The sequence below is a fragment of the Tetrao urogallus genome (assembly GCF_951394365.1).
Source record: "Tetrao urogallus genome assembly, contig: SUPER_28_unloc_3, whole genome shotgun sequence".
NCBI lineage: Eukaryota > Metazoa > Chordata > Aves > Galliformes > Phasianidae > Tetrao > Tetrao urogallus.
In genome coordinates this window covers 53,730-75,405 of record NW_027639056.1, presented here as the reverse complement: position 1 = coordinate 75,405, position 21,676 = coordinate 53,730, and the positions used below count along the sequence as shown (strand labels likewise).

Here is a 21,676-nt window from a genome sequence, read left to right as displayed (position 1 = left end):
AATGCAAACCATGCGACAAGAACAACCGGGGCTGTTACCGTGCTACCAACAGGCTTCACAGCACCACCTCTGCAGCACCGGGAGCGCATTTTGCAGCTCCTCTGGAGGAGCCTTCCTCCTCCTCCTCCTCCTCCTCTGCCATGTGCCAATGGCAGGGCTGGAGGAGGGGGGGAGGGAGGGAGGGAGGGGAGCGCCTCGTAACCGCTGCTTGTTTCCTGTGCAGCTTTAATTGCGGGGCACGAGGAGTAAGATACCTTCCAGCAGCAGGGAGTGGGGTTTTGCACAGCAATTCCTCTGCACTGGGGCCGATCCACCCCTGCCTACGTGCGCACGGAACGCAGCGTTACTGACGGGAGCGAAAGAGTTACGAAGGAGAAGATTACAGGCTGAGTATACCTGGAGTAACACAGTGGCTTTTGATTACAATTACTGACACTGCCGGGTGATGTGTAATTAATATCACGGAGTAATTACACGCTTACTTCATCTGTTTAAAAATATATAAATATCCTCTGCCGTGTTTTCAATGAAAGCAGCAAACGCCGTCCCCAAAGCGGGGGCAGCGCAGGGACCGGGCAGAACCCCAAACTGCTGCGGGGTGACACGAGAAGGGGACACGGTGACAGCAGAACAGGGATCTTCGCTCCCCGGTGCTGCTGACCCCCAGCAGGAGCGGTGGGGGGTGGGGGTGGTTTTAAACAGATGAAGCGTCCCACACTGAGCATCGTCCGCGGCATCGGGGTCGGAGCTGCGCCCGGTGCCTTCCCCAACCTCAGGGGTGTTCCGGGGTTTGGAGACCTCCGGATGGGGTGGGGGGCAGCGGTGGGGCCGTCCCCACCTGTATTAAGCACTGCTCGAGACTCCAATGAGCCAAAACGAAGAGCTGGTTCTGCCCCAACGGAGAGCACCGGTGCTGCAGAGAGAATCCCCGGTCAGCTCGGAGCCCACCACCTACCCTGGAACAGAGCGAGGGGAACGTGTTGGTGTCTTGGCAAGGAGACGGGACGGAGCACGGACATCTCAGGGCAGAGCTGTGCAAGAACTCCAAGGTCAGGAGGAGGGGAACGCACTGGGAGGGGTTGGGGGTGAGCAGTCCTGTGCCCCCCCGTAGCCCCGAGCTCCACACGGTGCGATTCTCCCTCCGGTGTCTCCGTCGCTTCAGTGCTTCCGACTGGTTTGTGTTCGTTTTGTTTTGTTTTCAATGTGAAGACCTGAGATTGAGCGTGGATTCCTGTCCTCCACCGAGCGCCGCGGCGCGAAGCGTCGCCTCCGTCCCCTTCTTTCACCACGAGTAGAGGCACCGAAACGGGGGGGGGGAGGGGGGGGGAAAGGGAGCGGGTCTGGGGGACAGGGGAGAAGGGGGGAGATGTCCATCCCAAGGCATCACCGCTCCAACGCCGTTCCCAGAGGGAACGCTGAGTCCTCGGGGCCGCCGCCAGCTCTCCCCGTGTCCACGGAGCGCCAGGAGGGGGCTTTGCTCTGCGCTTTTAGCAGCTGCTGGAGCTGGTGTACGGGGTGGGGAAGGAGGTGGAGCTGACCCCGATGGGGCTCTCGGATAGAGGGGTTTGCGGGGTGCCGGCAGGCACGGCAACGGCCCGAGCCTCCACCACGGCGGCGAGCAGGCGTTGGTGCTGCTGGCGCAGCATGTCGGCCAGCAGCAGAGGCAGTGAGTTGAAGCTGGCGCTCAGCTGCTCCAGTTTGGACTCCAGGCTGCCCAGCTGCTTCTCCAGGTCCTCGCTGCGGTCGTTGAGCTCGGTGATGAGGTCGTACATCACGTTCTGCATCTACAGAGGGAAGGAGAGGGGTCGGATCAGTGATTCCCTGTCAGCCCCCACCCCACCTCGTGCAGCTGCGCAGCCCCCCGACCCTTCCTGGGGCTGAAAGTTCTGCTCCTGAGCAGAAGTTCTCCTCGCAGCCGGAGGTTTCACCCGCTCTGCAACCCAGAGGTTTCGCCTGCTCTGCAACTCAGAGCCTGCTGCTGTCAGCTCTCATCAGGCAGCCCCGGGGCTCTGCGAGCTCAGCACAATGCTGAAGTAAGAGCAAGTGGAGGGGATGAGGACAGGGACAGCCGTGCAGCAGTGCTGCCAGCTCATGCCCTGCATGGAGCCTTCAGCCTCACACATCAGCAGAGTGGCTCACAGAGGGGCTGCTGCAGCTTTGCAACACTCTGCAGCCTCTGCTCCCATCTGTGCCCCAGCAAAATTATTAGCTGGGCTCTTCTATGCGGCTCCCAGGCCGCTTTCACCCACTCCAGCCCCATTGCTAAGCTCCCTCAGAGCCCCTGGGACAGAGCTGCCCCCATAGCAGAGCATGGAGGGAACTGGTTGCAGCCAGCTGGTGGGGATGGGGCCCCAGAGGATGCTTGGCCATCTGGGAGCCGCACTCCAGATAATCCCCATTGCTTTAACTCCTTCCTACCAGCAGAGCCAGCTGCCCCCCCCCCTCCCAAGCCCCTCTGCACCAGCCCAGGATGAGGGGTGGGCGCCCTGGGGCTCTGGGATGCGGCACAGCACAGCAGACACCGCACACCCGGCGCACATCTGACCCCCCTGTGCTGGGACCGGCGCTTGGCGCGCCTGATTCCGCTGTGAGGAGATGGGAATGATGAAACCTGGGGGCTGCTGAGCCATGAGCATCCCCAGCTGGGCCGTGCAGCGTTCCTATGGGGCGATGAGCGCAGAGCTCTAATGGAAATGGGGTGACCCCCCCGTCCCCGCTCGTGGTGCGCTCTGTTCTACATGCAGGGGCTGTGAGATGTTCACACTGACAGCTCAGGAGCCGGAGCACCGCGGTCAGCCAGGTTCTGCCTCGGATGTTCCAAGGGAAGAGGAACACGAGGCCATGGGGTTATGGGAGGACTTGCCTTCGAGAGGTCGACCAGCGTGTTGGCCTGGTCGCTCAGCTTCCGCTGCTCCATCTTCACGCTGCGCAACCTGGGGAGGGGGAGAGCAACGCCACGCACCACTCTTCCCAACTACAAAACGCTGCAGAGACCCTTCCCATTACTAGGAAATGGAGAGCCATCCTGCGGATGGGCTGGGACCCCCTCCCCATGCTCAGCCCTCTTCATTGCCATGGGATCACAGAGGGACCCCCTCCCCAGGCTCAGCCCTCCCCATCACAGTGGGATATCAGAGGGATCCCCTCCCTATCCTCAGCTCTCCCGGTCACTGTGGGATCCCAAAGGGCCCCCTCCCCAGGTTCAGCACTCCTCATTGCCATGGGATTACAGAGGACCCTCCCAAGGCCCTGCCCTCTTCATCACCATGAGATTCCAGAGGGCCCCCCATTCCAGGCTCAGCCCTCTTCCTTACTTTGGGATATCAGACAGACCCCCTCCCAGTCTCAGCTCTCCCAATCGCTGTGGGATCCCAGTGGGCCCCCCTCCCAGGCTCAGCTCTCCCCATCACAGTGGGATATCAGAGGGTTCCCCTCCCTATCCTCAGCTCACCCAGTTGCTGTGGGATCCCAAAGGGCCCCCTCCCCAGGCTCAGAGCCCCTTCCCCTCCATCACAGCACCCCACGGCTCCCCGCTTACTGGTGAATGGCTTGTAGGAACTTCCTCTGGTGCTTCCGGACTTTGGCGTGGTCGATCTTTTTCAGCAGCTTGGTGTGCTTGTAGATGAGCCACGTCTCCCGCAGGACGTTGGCCGCCGCGTTCTTGATCTGTAAGAGAAGGGCATCGGGTCAGCAGCCCCATCTGCTGCAGCGCGTGGGACGAATTATTGCATGGAAACAGCGCTCCGGCCCCTCTGGGCGCTGCTGGTTGGGATCACAGGACCTGAATTGTCCCAGCTGGGAGCTCCATGTGCCTGATCGGACGTGTGTGGGGTCATGCAAGGCAGGGATGGAGTGCTGCAGGCAGAGCAATGGCCCTGGCCCTGCTGCATCCCCCATCCCCATCCCCATCCCCATCCCCATCCCCATCCCCACTGCATCACCACCCCTGCCCCATCCCCATCCCCATCCCCATCCCTCTCTGACGCTCTGGGGAAATGTGCTCCAGCCATGAGGCTCCTCACCCACTTTGCCCTCTGCGGATGCCCCATCTGCACCCCTTGGAGCTGGATGAGGGCTCAGTGCCCCTGTGGTCCCCAACCCGCCTGCATTGCCCCTCACTCCGTCCATCCCTTGTGCCAAAAGTGACCTCAAACGGGCGCTGGGAGCCCCTCCAGCCCTCCAGCACTGCTGGGTTGCAAGCAGAGCTCTTCTCCTGTGAGCCCAGATGTGGCCAAGGACACGATGACCTTGTGCCACCTGTGTCACCTGAAGTGACATCGATGCATGGCGCAAATGGAGCCAGTTTGGGATTTAGCTCCCTGTAGGGAAGCGGGGTTATTCTGCAAAGAGACGCCTAAACTTGAAACCCTGATGCTGCCCTGTGCTTTGCTCACATTGGATGTGACCTGGGTGTCCCACAGCCCATCCCCACCCCAGTGCCATGCTGGGGTCTGGGACAGCACCCACAGACCCACACGGCTCCAGGGTGCCCCACTGGAATGGAGCACACAGCAGTACCACAGCACAGCACTCATCTGCAGCACGGAGCTGCTGAATCACCGGAACCCCAATCCTGAGACAAGTGAGCTCATGTTCCACCAGAGAAGACGGTCCATCTCCTCCGAGGGAAGGAGAAAATATGTGCATTTCCTGCCCTGGGTGCGGCTGCACTCTCTGCATTTCACAAAGAGCTGCAAAGCAAAGCAGAGGGCCGACGCTCTTTGCTTTTACCCTAATGCTTCAGCATGCTTTGCGTTCAGCTCCAATGGGACCCCAGGGATGCTGCACCATCCCCCCCATTCGGAGCCCTCCCTTTGCCCTTACCCTCTTGGTCAGCTGCGTGTCCATCATGAAGTTGTGAACGTGCTTCTCAGCTTTGGTGAGCTCCAGCTTTCGGGCCACCACAGCCACCACCAAGGCCGTGCAGCCGGCGCCCTGCAGGGACAGCAGGATGGGGGAACACGGGGAAGTCACTTGGCCTGGTCAGGTGTGGGTTGTGTAGGGGTCACAGGGTCAGGTATGAGGGGCTGGGGGGCAGGGGGTCAGGATGGGGCTCACCTGCACCCCCTCTGTTCCCACCCCAAGGATCAAGGAACCACATGCAAACCCCGATCAGTGGACGCACCGCACGCTCCTCCAGCCCCCACCCACAGGTTGCACAAACCCCGCCACCTTGACGTGGGCAACCCAGTTTAACCCGGGTTTACAGCAGCATTCGGCCTCCCACCGTGCCCTTGAGCAGCTGCCAGAGCTCCCAGCAATTAACAAGGCTGACTGACGACGTCAGAGGTGCCCATCGGTGCCCTCCCGGCACCACGTGTCCCCATGGGACAGGGAACCCACGGGGAATCCAGGCAGAAGGGAGATACTGAGAACCCACAGAGGAGCAGTGATGGGACGGGGCCGGACCCCCATTTGCCCACAGGCAGTGGCAGCTGGCATGGCTTCGTCTTGGCAATGAGCACCAGATCCGGTGCGCGTTTGGGAACGGAAGGTGCCAGGCAGGGGACCCCTCTCCTCCAGGGCTCTGTGCCACCTGGCTCTGCCTGCGCCCGCTCCCCCTCCCCGCAGCTCTGGCAGAGGCCCGTGACCCTGGCACGCAATCCTTTATTTATTAAAGAGTCATTAATTAACATCACGGGCTGAGCTGAGTCCTTTCGCATCCCCGCAGCTCCCAGCATGCACTCTCAGCTTTCATCACCCTTCCCTCTGCCAGCAGCACAGCCACCCTAACGCCGCTTTTCGGGGAGCCCCAGCGCACTGCTATCGCTTGGCAGGGTGGCATGGGGGGGGTCCCCAGCCCAGGGGTCCCCCCGTCCCACTGCCAGGATGTTGCACGGTATCACGGTTCACAACATCTGCCGGTGAGGTGGGAGCCCCAGGACCTCCCCCCCCAAGTGTGGATTTTTCGGTCGTAGCAATGCCACGTGCTGCAGAGGATGGGGACAGCAGTGCAGAGCCACGGAGCAGCCGTCCCCAGCTGCACAGCAGTGCAAGCCAGGCCGGCTCACAGCCCCTTGGAGCAGGTAGATGGGGTCTTGCAGGTCAGTGCCGTGGGTGGGAGCTCTCCCAGCTGTCCCCGCTCCCCGTGGGATGCTGCAGCAGTTGGGATCGCTCGGTGTGATGGAAGTCAGACCGGCGGCCAAGGGATGCGAGGGGCTGCTGGTCCCCACATCTGCTGCTTCCTTAGGACGAGGCCATCATCACTCAGCTATGGGCTGCCCGGCCCTTCCCTCAAACCAAAATTCACCCCAAACCCAGCAAACCAACAGCAAGGAAAGTTCCGGCGGCTCTCAGGCTGCAAGACCTCGATGCTCAGACAGAGCACTGGTCCCTAAAGCACCCCACTGCCCCATCCCGGTGCTTACCATGATGCCGGTGAGCAGACAGACCCCCTTCCCACAGTAGGTGTGCGGCACCATGTCCCCGTACCCGATGGAGAGGAAGGTGATGGAGATGAGCCACATGGCACCCAGGAAGTTGCTGGTCACGTCCTGCTGGTCGTGGTACCTGTGTGTGTATGGGGGGGGGGGGACAAAAGTGTGAGTGTCACAGCTGGGAATGGGGTTGGGGCTGCACCTGGGGACCGTGGGGAGTGCTGGCACAGGGGATGATCCCAAAAGAGACCGGGCCTGGGGTTCCTCCTGCATCGTGCGAAGCAAAGGGGATGAAGATGAACGACGCAAAGGGATGCCCCAAACCCACACAGATTGCACCATTTCCAGCCCCAAAAAAGAAATCAAAGGAAAAAAAAACCCAAAAATCCAACAGTGGGGGCTTCTGCTTTCGGTCAGAGCTGTCACCATAGTGTGGTTCCCCCCCCCTCCCCAAGCCCCCCCCAGTGCCACGTGGCTGATGGCAGAAACAGACGTGGGGCTGCAGGAGGGTGGGTGGGGGTGGACAGGAGCCCCCCCCCCCCAGACCCATGGGGTTGGGACACACAGAACTCACAGTCACAGGGCTGAGCAGCACCAACGGGACCCACAGGGTTGGCAGCACGGTGCAAAGGGAGGATGCACTCAGCAGGAGCTTTGCTTGAAGCAACCCCAACCTTCCCACCCTGAGAACCACCAGCCCCACAAAGGGGGGACCCCATCCCCCCCATATCCACGTGCTCCTTCAGCTTCTGTCCTCCCATCTCACAGCAGCTCCTGACTGGGGCACACGCAGAGCACCCCCACATCCAGGGATGCTGCAAACCCCCAAGCAGCCCCATCGAATCCCACAGCCCTTCTTTCTCCTCTATAGGATCAGGAGTCCCCCTGAAGCCCCCCTGGGTGGGCACTGCACCCCACAGCCCCCACCCCCCCACTGCTGAGCCCTGCCTCCTTCACCCCCCCCCCCCCTCCGCAGCAGGTTCCTCTCAGCCTCCTCGCGAAATCATTAGAGGAAAAACAGATGGAGCTGTTGGCAATTCCCTGCGAATCGATTCATCCAAGCCTCGCAGCTCGTAACTCGCCCAACAGTTGGGTTTTCTCCTCTTTCTGCATTTTGTTTTTCTCTCCATCCCTCCCCCCATCCCCCCCCCAAGTAACCGGAGACCCCAACGGATCAGCGCAGAGCTGCAGAGCAAGGCCACACCACGACCCTGCAACGGATCCCCCTCCAAATCTGGGACATTTCCACCCTCTCCCCTGCACCAAACTCCCCCAAACCCCTCACCATCCACGCACGCGCCCACCCCACAGCCCCCAAAGGACTCCTGGTGCAAACGGGATGCGAACGAAGGGCCGCAGAGCCCCCGGATGGAGCATTGCTTTCCCTTCCCAGAAGCACTCGGAGCTCATAAACAGGAGCAGCTGGCACCAGCACGGCGTGAGCAGGAAGAGGGGCGGCTGCACTCGCCAAGGGCTGATGCAATTGTTTAGACCCAAGAGCTGCTTTCTGTCACCCCCTCGTCTGCTCTCCCCGGAAAGAGCATCACCCCGGCTGGGAGCGGAGCGTCGAGGCACGAGGACGCAGCAGCAGCAGCACGTGCTTGGCTGTGGGTTTGGGAGAGGGCAGGAAGTCCAGCGTGCAAACAGCCAGTGCAAAATGCAAAGCATCCCTGGTGTGAAATGCAAAGCCCGCCGGTGCAAAATGCAAGCGCCCCTGGTGCAAAATGCAAAGCCGACCAGTGCAAAATGGAAGCACCTCCGGTGCAAAATGCAAAGCCAACCAGTACAAAATGGAAGCGCCCCTGGTGCAAAATGCAAAGCCCACCGGTACAAAATGCAAGTGCCTCCAGTGCAAAATGCAAAGCCCACCGGTGCAAAAAGCAAGTGCCCCCAGTGCAAAATGCAAAGCCCACCGGTGCAAAAAGCAAGTGCCCCCAGTGCAAAATGCAAAGCCCACCAGTACAAAATGCAAGCACCCCCAGTGCAAAATGCAAAGCCCACCGGTGCAAAATGCAACTGCTACTGGTCCATAAAGCAAGCATCCCTGGTGCAAAATGAAGGTGTTCCTGGTGCAAAATGCAAGTACCTCTGATGCAAAATGCAAACCCCACCAGTGCAAAATGCAACTGCTATTAGTGCAAACTGAAAACATCCCAGGTAAAAAATGCAACCTCTCCCTCCAGTGCAAAATGGAAACAAATCCGGTGCGAGATGCAACACCCACAGGTACAAAATGGAAACAACCCCGGTGGAAAATGCAACCCCCCCCCCCCCCCCCCCGGGGTGCAAAACGCAGGAGGGGAGCGGGCTGCACGCACGTGCACGCACACGTGTGCCGGCCGCGGGCAGCGCAGCACCGCAGGCAGCACCGCAGGCAGCGGCGGGGTGAGGGTTGCTAAGAGACTCGCTGCCTCCGGAGGGATGTGGCACCCGGGGGGGGGGTTGGCATGGAGGAGGGGAGACGGCGCCTGGAGCGATGCCACAGCCTCGGGAATGCGCCCAAATAGTGCCACCGTCCTGGGGGGGGGGGGCACGAAAGGGGACGGAGCCCCCTGGGCTGCCAGGGTGGGGAGGTGGGGATGCATCTGCTCCCCTGCGTGCACGAGGGTCCTGCTGTCACACTGGGCCAGCTGAGTGCTGGCCTCTGCGTGCTGCAGGGACACAGCATCGCTTGGGGACACGTCCCTGCTCTCTGCCTGACCCCACTCCCTCCGTGACCCCATTCCCTGTGTGTTCCCATTCCCTGTGCTTCCCCACTCTGCAGCAGTTCTCCTGCCTCGTTCCCACTCTCCACCACTAACCTGTTCTTTATATCCGCCGTGCTTCCAGCCGGACCCCCTTTGGTGCAAACCCCCCCCTCCCCAGGAGCCCCCCACCCACCCGCCTGCTCCCTTTCGGTACAAAGAAGGATCCCCCGATGCAATGAAGGCACAGAGCTCTCCAGCCCATCATAAAGGCCTCATTAGGAGGAGCAGGAAGAGCAGCACCGTCTGGAAGAGCTCCCACAACCCCAGAGCGTTTCCATGCCACTCAGAGACGCTCTGGGGATGTGGATGGAATGGCGTGGTGACACCGAGGGGAGGAGGAAGAGGAGGGGATGGATGGGGTGACCCGACCCCGCACTGCTGAGCCCGGCATCATCCCCCAGCAGTGACTTAAAGGGATTTCATGCGATTGAGCTAATCCACTTAAAGCAAATCATAACGTGCGTTTGTCTTCTTGAGTGCTCTCCCACAGACAGCCCCATTTCTGTCCTCCTCGGGGATGTGATCCCAATGGGCACCGCCAGCAGGGATAGGGGACAGAACGTCCAGCAGAGCCACCCTGCTCGTGGCTCTGCATCCCACGTGGCTAATGGAACAGCCCCATCCCTGTGCCAGGCTACCAGGCACATTGCATAGGGAAGAACTGCTCAAAGCAACCTGGGCACCGGGACAGCCCCAGTACCACCCTGCTGCCATGGGGACGCTGCCATGGGGACGCTGTGGTACCTGCTGGCACCGGTCGCCACAGCAACGCCAGTGCTGAGTGCTGCCATCCAGCAGTGGGTTTGGAAGCACCGTGTTGTCATGGCACTCACAGACAGCCAAGCTGCACCTTTCCCTGTACAAATCCCCTCTGCACCCATCAAAGCCCCCACACAGCCCCACTGGCATCTCCACGGCACCTCCTGGGTGTCCCCAGTCCCCATCACCATCTCCAAGGCACATTCTGAGTGTCCCTAACTCTCAATGCCATCCCCATGGCACCTCCTGCATGTCCCCAATCCCCATCACCATCCCCACAGCACCTCCTGGGTGTCCCCAATCCCCATCATCATCTCCATGGCACCTTCTGAGTGTCCCTAACTCTCAATGCCATCCACATGGCACCTCCTGCATGTCCCCAATCCCCATCACACCCCCACAGCACCTCCTGGAAGCCCCAATCCTCATTGCCATCCACATGGCACCTCCTGCACGTCCCCAATCCCCATCACCATCTCCATGGCACCTCCTGGGTGTCCCCAATCCCCATCACCATCCCCACAGCACCTCCCGGGTGTCCCTAACTCTCAATGCCATCCACATGGCACCTCCTGGGTGTCCCAATCCCCATCACACCCCCACAGCACCTCCTGGATGCCCCAATCCTCACTGCCATCCACATGGCACCTCCTGCATGTCCCCAATCCCCATCACCATCCCCACAGCACCTCCTGAGTGTCCCTAACTCTCAATGCCATCTCCACAGCACCTCCTGGATGCCCCAATCCTCATTGCCATCCACATGGCACCTCCTGCATGTCCCCAATCCCCATCACCATCTCCATGGCACCTCCTGGGTGTCCCCAGTCCCCATCACCATCTCCATGGCACCTCCTGGGTGTCCCCAATCCCCATCACACCCCCACAGCACCTCCTGGATGCCCCAATCCTCACTGCCATCCCCATGGCACCTCCTGCATGACCCCAATCCCCACCCCCATCCCCACAACACCTCCCAGGCGCCCCCCCATCCCACACACCTCACCTCTCACACACCCGCACCGTCCACGCGGCGATGATCCAGAGGGAGATGCTGAACACCAGCAGCACCGTCCCGGGGCAGATGGTCATGAGAGTCTTCATGACAAAACGAGTGTTGAAGTTGATCTTGTTGAGCGCGCCGATGCTGCGCGACGAGGCGTCGGTGAAGAGCTTGCTGTGCAGCAGCATGACGCGTGCGATCAGGTAGAGCCTCAGGAACATGGGGATGGACAGGATGATGTCCACATCCGCCTCCGCCCGAGAGGGAGTGTAGGAGAAAGCCAAGCGTGCGGTCCAGAAAAATTTGTACTCCCCAGGGATGGGGTGAATGGCACAAACCAGCATCTCCAGGCTGATGTAGAGGATGCGCTCGTACGTCATGGCGATCCGCCAGTCGTCGGCACCGTTGTCGATCACAAAGAGCTGCCAGGGGGGAAAGCGCGTGGTTATGGGTGGCCGTGGGGCAGCCTGTGGTTATGGGCGGCCCTACGGCACCCCATGGTTACTGGCGGCCCTATGGGATCCCCTGGTGTAGGGAATCTGCTTTGGCAGGGGGGTTGGACTCGATGATCTCTGGAGGTCCCTTCCAACCCCTACAGTTCTGTGATTCTGTGATCATTATTGGTGTTCACGTGGCATCCCATGGTTACTGCTGGCCCTATGGGATCCCATCATTATTGGTGGTCATGTGGCACCCCATGGTTACTGCTGGCCCTATGGGATCCCACGGTTACTGCTGGCCCTATGGCACCCCATGGTTACTGCTGGCCCTAGAGGATCCCATCATTATTGGATGCCCTATGGGATCCCATGGTTACTGCTGGCCCTATGGGATCCCATCATTATTGGATGCCCTATGGGATCCCATGGTTACTGCTGGCCCTATGGGATCCCACGGTTACTGCTGGCCCTATGGCACCCCATGGTTACTGGTGGCCCTATGGCACCCCACGGTTACTGCTGGCCCTATGGCACCCCACGGTTACTGCTGGCCCTATGACATTCTACGGTTATTGGTGACCGTATGGCACCCCTTGGTTACTGGGGTTCCTGGGCATCCCCCTGCATCACCCCATCAGCACTGAGGGGACAGGCAAGGAAGGGACCCACATCACGCAGCTCCACTGGGATGAGGGGAATTGCCCCCAGAGGAACAGCGATGGATGGGGACGGGGACCGCGGGCACACGGCGGTGGCACTGGGGACACTCAAAAGCCTCAGGTCCCTTCCAGCTCACCCCCAGGGCACACAGGACGGCCCCTTCTCCCACCCCACGGGGCACCTCTGACACAGCAGCTGTGTCACCGTCGTGCGACCGCTGCCAGCTGCACCCGGAGGGCGACTTTTTGGGAGGAAGGCAGCGACGGATGCTGCGTTGTCATGGCAACGCGCAGGTTCATCCTGGGCAAAGCCGCTCCTCCGAGCGCTGCAGTGGGGGTCTGAGCTGCACAGAACCCCCCCAGGGGGGCAGGATGTGCTCCCACCACTCTTGGCTTCGCACGGAGCGCGCCGAGAAGCAGCGGACGCCTCTCAGGGACGTTCTGTGAACAGCGCTCTGCAAAGATGCCACTGGAGATGGACCCAAAGGGGACACGGAGGTCACGTCCCAAAGGCTGGGAGCAGCAATGGGACCCCAGGACCGTGCTGTGTCACACAGGCAGCACGCAGAGCCACCCCCTCCCCCTCCCCAGCCATCCCAAGGGGCTGACGCACACAGTGCGTCCCGGCCACCTCCCTGTGTTGGGAAAGCTCCGCTCCTTTGAGCTGCTTTGTTGGAGAAATTGTTTATAAAATCGCTCCAAGCTGTCAGGGGAGATCCTCAGGCATTTAGCGAGCTGACAGCCCATTCCTTCCTGGAAAAGGGTGTTAAAAATAAACAAATTAGCGAGAGGAAAGAGGCAGTGAGAGCCTTTTGGCAGCACACCGGGCAAAGGGCGGTGGGATGGGGAGGGGGGGCCCTTTGGCACAGTCCCCCCCCTCCCCTCCAGCCCCAACAGCTCACGGCTGCGTGGGGTTTCCATGGAAACCTCGGCACAGCCCGGCGGTACCCGGGTATCCCCAGCTTCACAGAAAAGCTTGGGTTGGAAGGGACCATAAAAAGGCCATTGAGTTCCAACCCCCCCCCCACTGCAGGCAGGGCCACCAACCTCCAGATCTGGCATTTGCCATCCAACCTGGTCCTGAACATCCTGAACACCTCCAGGGACAGAACCTGTTCCAGAACCAGTCTGGAATCCAGAACTTCCCCCTGACATCCAATCGAAGCCACCCCCTCCTTGAGCTTACAGCCACCAGATGGGTCAGGCACGACCTTCCCTTGGTGAAGCCATGCCGGCTGCCTGGAATCACCCACTCATCCTTAATTTGTGCCTTAATTCGTCTTCTAGGAGGATCTGCTCCACGATTTTCCCAGGCACAGAGGTGACGCTCACCAGCCTGGAGTTCCACTCATCCTCCCTTTCTTGTCAATGGCAGTGATGAATTCTCCCCCAGGTGACACATCCTTGTTTTCCACCGTTGGTTCAACAATCCCTTCTTCTCCCTCAGTGTGACCAGCAGGTTCTTGCCAAGCCGTGCTGGTCTCCTGCCTCCTCTTCCCACACTCTTATTGAGAGGGACAGAGCGCCCTTGTGCTCTCAGAAAGGCATCCTGACCGAGCAGCCAGCTTTCCTCCGCTCCTTTGTCTCTACGGACATCTTCCCAGGACATCCCGTCCAACGAATCCTCAAACAGCCTCAAGTTCTCTCCCAAATCCACGGCAGCAACGGGATGAAGGTCTTGCACTCAGAGGGCACAGTGGTGGGTGCCCACCGTGGGGTCGGATGGATCCCTTCAGCCCCCCAAAAACCGCCCTGCAGCCCTACGGAATCCCAGCAGGACGCCGCCCCGCGCGGCAAATGGAAAGCCGGAACATCCTCAGGGAGCTGGCAATTAACGCAATTAACACCCGGGGAAGCAGCTGAGCCCTTCCCGCAGGTTGGGGAGGAGCGGTGGCTGAGGATTTACGGCTCCGGCGGCCCCACATCCATCCCCGCGGCGGATTAGCAGCGATCCCTTTATAAGCACCTCAAAGATAATAGGGCCGCCAACAGCCGGCGCGGATTTGTGAGAGCAAACCGACTCAAACCCAGCTCCTCTCCTCCACCAGCCCGCGAGTGCCGGACCCCACGTGTTTTTAGGGGTCGGAGGAAGGGAAGGCAGTGAGGAAATTAGCGCACGCCGCTAATTGCCACCGAACCGTCGGCTATTGAAGCCGCGTGGCTGCGCGTTGGAGCCGCGAGGATGCGGAGACCTCAGAGAGCCCACGGGGAGGGGTGGAAGGAAGCGGGGCAGCGCAAAGCTGGGGGTGGGACACCTCCGTGCTGGGGGCGCTTCGGTTTCACGGCCCCCAGCACAGCGGCCTGTCCCCAGATCGCGACGTTTCGGCCGATTTGAGCCGCCCTGCCCTGCGAGCTGAGCGGGGCTCAGGCGGGACGGGAGGACAGAACCGAGAACAAGAAGCGGGAGGAAGGAAGCGGCGGCGAGCCGGGTTGAGCCCGGCCGGGCACAAACACAGCGACCCTGGGGGTAAATATTATTGCAGCACAGCGCAGCTTCTCAAATATTTGTTCTGGGCGGCCTTTCGACCGTGGAAGGGGCAGAGATCTCCTGCGCAGCTCTGCACTGGGGAGCTCAGCCCCGACGGCGCGCACAGAACGCAGCGCAGGAGGAGGGGACCGCGCTCGGCGCTCCCGGTGTCCCCCCGGTGGATGCGGAATGAAGCCGGCAACTCCCGGCATCGCTGCTCGGTGACCACAGCCCCGGTTTGGCCGCGGGCCCGGCAGGAAGGCGGCTGCTCCCGCGCCTTTCCTCGGCTGCTCCCGAGGGATGGGTGCTGTGGGGACAGCGGTGTTGGGTCAGGGTCGCACTGGGGGACGCCCCCAGACCCAGGGCACGGTCTGCACGCTGCGCCCGACCCCCCGCAGCCCCAAAACGCTGGCATCGGAGCGGGCCGAACCAGAGCCTTTATCTCCCCGCAAAGCCGGAGAGGGCAGAAAGGAAGAGAATGGGCGGCGTGATTAGGAAAGTATTTCACAGCTTTCCTTGGCAGAGCGGCCGTGCGGTGAAAGAGCAGAAATGCGGGACCCTCCCCGTCCTACAAACAGGGAGAGGTGAAAAGCTGCGGCTCACACCCGGCTGAGGGGAGCGTGAGGGGGGTGAGAAGGATGGGGACCCATCGCTCCTGCGGCCGTTTGTCCCCGTGAGAGGGGTGGGATGGGGATGGCAGCGGACATCCTTGCTTCCAAAGCCTTGCAGAGCGCACGGACCGTTCGGGGATGAGTCCTCGGACGTACCTGCACCTCCCGCGTGTGGTAGGCGATGATGAGCCCCAGCAGGATGACGGTGGAGAGGCTGATAAGGCATTTCAGGGCCAGGGAGAACATGGAGTCCTGCAGGAAGAGAGGAGGGGAGTTGGGGTCAGCGATGGGGATGGAACCGAGGGACCCCCATGGCGAACCCACTGCCCATCCCTTCAGCGACCCACCCGCACCCAGCCCAGCGGTATGGCACCCTGATGGGTGAGCCAATTAAGACCCTCCTGCTAATTAGCTCTACGTAAATTAACCCCTGATTCAGTGGTGACTACAGTAAAACGCTCCCCACCTCCCACAGGTCCCTCTGGGGAGGGGCTGGGTTCATTTTCCCCGTGCGAGACCCCAGACCCTATTTGGTCGCAGGGAGTCCCTCGCTCAACCCCAGCGCTGACACAGTGGCGCCATAGAGAGGGGACAGCAGGACGGACGGCAGCATCCATCCCATCACCGTGCTGAGACCCGGCGCGCTCACGGCACGGCACCACCTCCTCCCCCATCCCATAACCCCCACCGTGGGGCTTTTCCAACGCGTGGGATTATTTAGGGTAACGTTTCCCCCGAGCAGAGGCGGCACGGGGCGCTCCGGCCGCGCATTGTGAGCGGCTCCAGCACTTGGCACCCGCCGTGCAATTGTCTGCACATAATGGCCGTGTTGAGAGAAGTGCCGGGACCAAACAACGCTATTAATAGGCGGCCCCCAGGGAGGGCTCGTGCCAAGGACCCCCCACCCCCCTCCTCCCTTGAAGCGCCCGCCCTGCCCACGGGACCCACGCCGGACCCCGAGGCTTCGGGACCCCGAGCGCTCCGGCAGCACGGCGGCTATTTATAGTGAAGCGGTGCCTGGGGGAACACCGGGATTAATTGCAGAGATGTCACTCCCGCAACGGATCTGGCATCCTTTAGGGCCAATCTCAGTCGCCGTCTAGACATCCTTAACCCTCCCGCTGCCAGCGTGGCTGCAGAGCTTTGGCATCACCCCACCCCACAAACCGTGGGATGCTCCGATGCTCCCCGATGGGGGTCCTGGCACCGGGTGCCGTGCACGGAACCGCGTGCCAACCCAGCATGGTGAGGATGGTTGGCAGATGGGAAAATCCCATGCCCGGTGCATCCCTCCTCTGCTGCCTGCCAGCACCGACCCCGTGTCACCTCCTCCGTGGGGACACCCTATGGGTGAGCACACAGGCAGATGGGTGCCAGCACGGCCCCAGCACCACATGTCCCCACGGCAGAGCTCCGAGGGTGCAGCGCAGGGGGCTGACCTCCAAGTTGTGCCTATAGGGCAGGATGGCAGACCCCCCTGGCACGGCTATGGGGCAGGTTGGCAGCCCCCCTGGTGTTGCTATGGGGCAGCTTGGCAGCCCCCCCTGCACGGCTATGGGGCAGGTTGGCACAACGCAGCCGCGCAGCAACGCCGGAGCCCAGCTCTGGCCACGGAGAAACGCAGCAGGAAGAGCTGCTGTTGGCTCCCATAAACAACACCGTGGGGGCACCGAGACCTCATCTGGGGGGGCACCGACACCGCGGTGCCACGAGGGACCCCGACACGTGCGCTGCTCGCACCGTGTGCCATTCGTGTGCCCCCAACCGTCCCCAAAGGGTGGGCAGAGAGCGGAGCGCTGCCGCACCGCGCCGGGGTCCTCCCTCCGCCCCAAGGAGCGCGTGGCATCTCTAATGGGGCCGCGCTGGAGCTGGGCCAGGGCCGGCGGCACCGAAATCCCCATCCACGCAACAGCTGCCGGCCCCGCTCCTCGGGCACGGCCACGGCTTCGCTGCGAGCTCCGGTTTCCCAACGGAGGGGGCTGGGGGGTATTTATAGAGCCCCGGATCCGTGCGGGGAGCACCTCTGGGTGCATCACCACACGGTGACCCCGACCCTCCTCCGTCCCCGCCTGCACCCCGAGCACCGGCGGCGGGGGCAGCGCTGACTCACGGGAGGGTCTCCCCCGGCTCACGCCGCGGCCGTGGGCTCTGCGGCTCCGCAGGTGGCGGTGGGCAGAGGGGGCGAACAGCACCTCAGCGCCGTTCCTACAAGCGGAACGCCCGCGGGAGAGGCTCCGGAGGTGGAGAAACGCATCAGCCTTCTCCCTCCCCTCGAGGTTGGGTGCCGAGAAGGACCCGGTGCCCCCCCAGCATCACCGGGGTCCCCACTCCCCGTCTCCTCCCGTTCAGCTCCATAGGGACACCGGAGGGTCCCCGCGCCCACGGGACTCCCAGACACATCCCCACCTCCTCCTCTTCCTCCTCCTCCTCCTCCATCGCCCCCTCTGCCCGCACTGCTGGATGACGGCGGCGGGGGGGGGGTGCTGGGGGCAGCGCGGCCCCTTCCCACACCGCTCCGTCCCCTGCACACGTGGCACCGCCACACGGGGACCCCCGGCGTCCCCCGAACCCCCGCCCCCAGCGCTGTCCCACGGACGCCCATGGGTGCCACGCAGCGCTGTGCCTGTTCCCTTCCCCTCACGGATAGGTATAAATAACATGACAGATGTCTATACAAAGAGTTATTCATATCGCTGCCAACGAGCACAGCCAGGGAGCAGAGCTGAAAGGGGTGTGTGTGTGTGGGGGGGGGGAGAATTATAAATAAAAGACACCGTCCTGCAATTACAAAAAAAAAAAAAAAAAATTAAAAGGAAAAAAAAAAAATATGGAAGAAAGGGGTGTGGAGGAGGACGGAGGGCTCCGCTGCGCCGCGGCTGCTCAAGGAATGCCTAGAGAGGATGGGGACGGCCAGCAGGGACCCCACGGCTGAGTGTCTGCACCATGGGAGGGGATGAAGACCCCCCCAGAGCCCCCACTTTGAGAGCCTGGGAGGGTGGATTCGCTCCTGCCCACCGCCAGGGACGTTTCAGGGACATCCTCTGGGGAGGCGCCCACCTGGCAGCAGGGCCTCCATCCCCACCCTCAGATGCATCCAGGTCCCCCTCTCTGCCCAAAAGGGACACGCGGGGCCTTTGTGGGGCCTGTGGGTAGGAGCTGCAGGTGGGGACAAGACAGGGGGTGGTGATGTGGGGGTCCGGGAGACCCCTCCCCTCTTTATCTAGCAGCCACAGCAGTGACAGACCCCGCTTCCTCTCCCGACGCCCCCCCAGGCACGTGGGGCACATGGGTGCAGCACCCACCGAAGCCAAACCATCTGTCCATCACCACCCAACCTGCCCAACGCCCAACGTGACCTCGTGAGTGAATCTCCCAACGCCAGAGGGGGCAAAGCGCCCCAAATCCCACTTATAGGGGGCACCGATACCCCAACGCCAATCCCATGGGAAGCCCAATGCCCTCAACGTCAACCCTACAGGACTCAATGTCCCCAGCGCCCACCCTACAGGACCCCAACATACCTGACGCCCATCCTACAGGGCCCCAGCGTCCCCACCACCCGTCCTACAGGACCTCAACATCACCAGCACCCACCCTACAGGACTGCAACATCCTCACTGCCTACCCTACAGGACCCCAAAGTCTCCAGCGTTCATCCAATGTCCCCGGCACCCACCTTACAGGACCTCAATGTCCCCAACATTCATCTTACAGGACCCCAGTGTCCCCAACAGCCCCAACGTTCATGCTATATGGCCCCAACATTCCCAACACCCACCCTACAGGACCCCAACATCCCCAGTGCCCACCCTACAGAACCCAAACAACCCCCACTACCCCAACACCCCCAACATCTGCCTTTCAGGACCCATCATCCCCAGTGCCCACCCTACAGGATCCCAACATTCATCCTATAGGCCCTCAATATCCCCAGCGCCCACCCTACAGGAACCCAACATCCCCAACGTTCATCCTAGAGGACCCCAACATCTCCATTGCCCACCCTACAGGACCCAAACAACCCCCACTATCCCAACACCCCCAACATCCCCCTTTCAGGACCCAACATCCCCAACGCCCACCCTACAGGATCTCAACATCCCCAGTGTTCATCCTACAGGACCCCAACATCCCCAACATTCATCTTATAGGACCTCAACACCCCCAGCACCCACCCTACAGGACCCCAACGTTCATCCTACAGGACCCCAACATCCCCAATATTCATCTTACAGGACCTCAACACCCCCACCATTCATCTTATAGGACCTCAACACCCCCAGCGCCCACCCTACAGGACCCCAACATTCATCCTACAGGACCCCAACATCCCCAACATTCATCTTACAGGACCTCAACACCCCCAACGCCCACCCTACAGGACCCCAACGTTCATCCTGGAGGACCTCAACATCCCCAGCGCCCACCCTACAGGAACCCAACATCCCCAACATTCATCTTATAGGACCTCAACACCCCCAACGCCCACCCTACAGGATCCCAACGTTCATCCTACAGGACCCCAACATCCCCAACATTCATCTTACAGGACCTCAACACCCCCAGCACCCACCCTACAGGACCCCAACGTTCATCCTACAGGACCCCAACACCCCCAGCGCCCATCCTACAGGACCCCAACATCCCCAACATTCATCTTATAGGACCTCAATACCCTCAACGCCCACCCCACAGGACCCCAACCTTCATCCTACAGGACCCCACCACCCCCAGCGCCCACCCCACAGCACCCCAACACCCCTGCTGCCAACCACACAAGACCCAAACATCCCCCGCTACCCCAACACCCCCCTTCCAGGACCCACCGCCCCCCATACCTTGGAGTAGAGCCCCCAGGACAGCTCGGTCTCGATGACCATGACGACGATGCCGAACATTCCGAAGATGAGCGCGTAGTCGCTCAGCCGCTTCCTCTTCTCGAACAGCGCTCGCCGGTGGCCCAAACGGTACCCGATGTTCTGAGCTTTGCGTTTGGGCCCTTTGGCAAAGCCGGCGGGTGCGGGGCGGGCGGGCGGGCGGTCGGCGCGGGGGCCGTGCCGGGTGGGGGGCCGGGCGGGGGGCGCGTGGTTGTCCTCCCTAGAAACGACGATTTCGGGGGGTCCGCCGGCACCGAAGAGCTGCAAGGGCTGAGCTTCGGGTTCGGCCTCGATGAGGTTCCTGCGGGAGGCACTGAGCCGGCTGAGGGGCTTCATCACCCCCCCGCTGTACTTGCAGGAGCTCATGGCGATCTCGGTGAAGGGGTTGCTGTCCCGCCGGTGCACCAGGGGGCTGGGCTGCCGGTGTTTGCCCCCCGACGGCACCGCCGAGCCCGGCGAGTGGCCGCCCAAGTGGTCGCTGAGGTTGAGCTGGCTGCCGTGGCGGGAGGAAGGGTGGAGGGCGGCGGGGGCGGCGGGAGGAGGGGCCCGCAGCGACCCGGGCGAGGAGTGCAACAGGCTGTGCTGGAGCGGCGGCAGCGCGGCGGGCGGCGGCGGCGGCGGCGGCCGCTCGTCCCCCGACGACGGGCACGGGCACCGGGGGTCTTCCTCCAGATCCCCCACGCCCGAATCGTGGAAGTGCCCCGACGTGTCCATGGCGGTGCCGCCTCACCGCCCGCCGCGCACCTGCCCCGCCGCCGCCGCCGCCGCCGCCGCCGCTCCGCCGGGTACCGGCACCGGGCCGGGCCGCCCGCCTCCCGCTCCGTTCTCCGCCGCCGCCGCCGCCGCCACCACCGGCCCCGGCCCCGGGGCGGCGGGCGCGCGGCTGCTCATGAATGGGAGCCGCGTCCCTCCGGCGCTGCGCGCTCGCCGCCGCCGCCGCCCCCGCCGCCGCCGCTGGCCCGGCCCCACCGCCAGCACCGCCCCGCCATTGGCCGCGCCGGGGCTCCCCGCAGGCTGACATCATTCCCCGCCCCGCTCCCGCGCCCCCGGCCCCTGCGCCTGTGCGGGGCGCACGGGACTTGTAGTCCGCCGGGGGGAAACGGGGCGGCGAACGGAGGCTGCGAACGCCCCGACGGCGGCGCTGGGGGTGAAGACGGAGCGTCCCGAGACCGCCCCGAGGAGCCCCGTTCACACCGACGGGCCGGTGCCGAGCCCCGGGCGGCGCACGTCGGGGCGGGGAGCGGCGGGGACCGGGCGATGCCCGCGGGTGCGGCCGCTCCTCCCGGTGACCGCCCTCCGACGGGGGCTGCCCCGCTACGGGTGGCTCCGGGACGGGCACCGGGGGCCGCGTTGCCCCCGTAGGGGGGACCCTATGGCCCCCGGGATCCGCCCCGCCAGCTGCCGCCCTACAACGCTCGGTAATCTCCTTAGAGCACCGAGCAGAGGTTGGGGATTACGGCAGCAGCTGGAACCGGTGGAGACCGGATGGGGTCGGGTCACCCCCTGCTCTATGCGAGGATGGGGGCACAGTAATGATGGGGGGGGGGACACGGGGTCAAGCTGTCTCCCCCACAGCCCCACATCCCCCCGCTGTGCCCTCCGCAGACCCCAAAGGGTCCCTGTTCCCCCAAACCCGGAGCGGTGCCCAGCTGCTGCAGGAGCCCGGATGGATGCACGCAGCATCAGGACAGGGGCTGTTTGCTTCGGACGCGATTAATCCGCGGCAGGAAACGTAC

At 62.6% G+C, this 21,676-nt stretch overlaps 1 protein-coding gene across 1 annotated transcript; it reads right to left on the bottom strand.

Moving 5' to 3' along the window:
* Window positions 1-1,487: 1,487 nt before the first annotated feature.
* KCNN3 (potassium calcium-activated channel subfamily N member 3) lies at window positions 1,488-20,654 on the bottom strand (the record flags this gene model as incomplete). The annotated part of the gene is made up of 8 exons (XM_079551010.1): window positions 1,488-1,784; window positions 2,864-2,933; window positions 3,539-3,666; window positions 4,825-4,935; window positions 6,369-6,510; window positions 10,890-11,308; window positions 15,220-15,315; window positions 19,902-20,654. The coding sequence occupies 8 exons, from the start codon at window positions 20,652-20,654 to the stop codon at window positions 1,488-1,490; spliced, it is 2,016 nt and encodes a 671-aa protein (XP_079407136.1).
* Window positions 20,655-21,676: the final 1,022 nt, after the last annotated feature.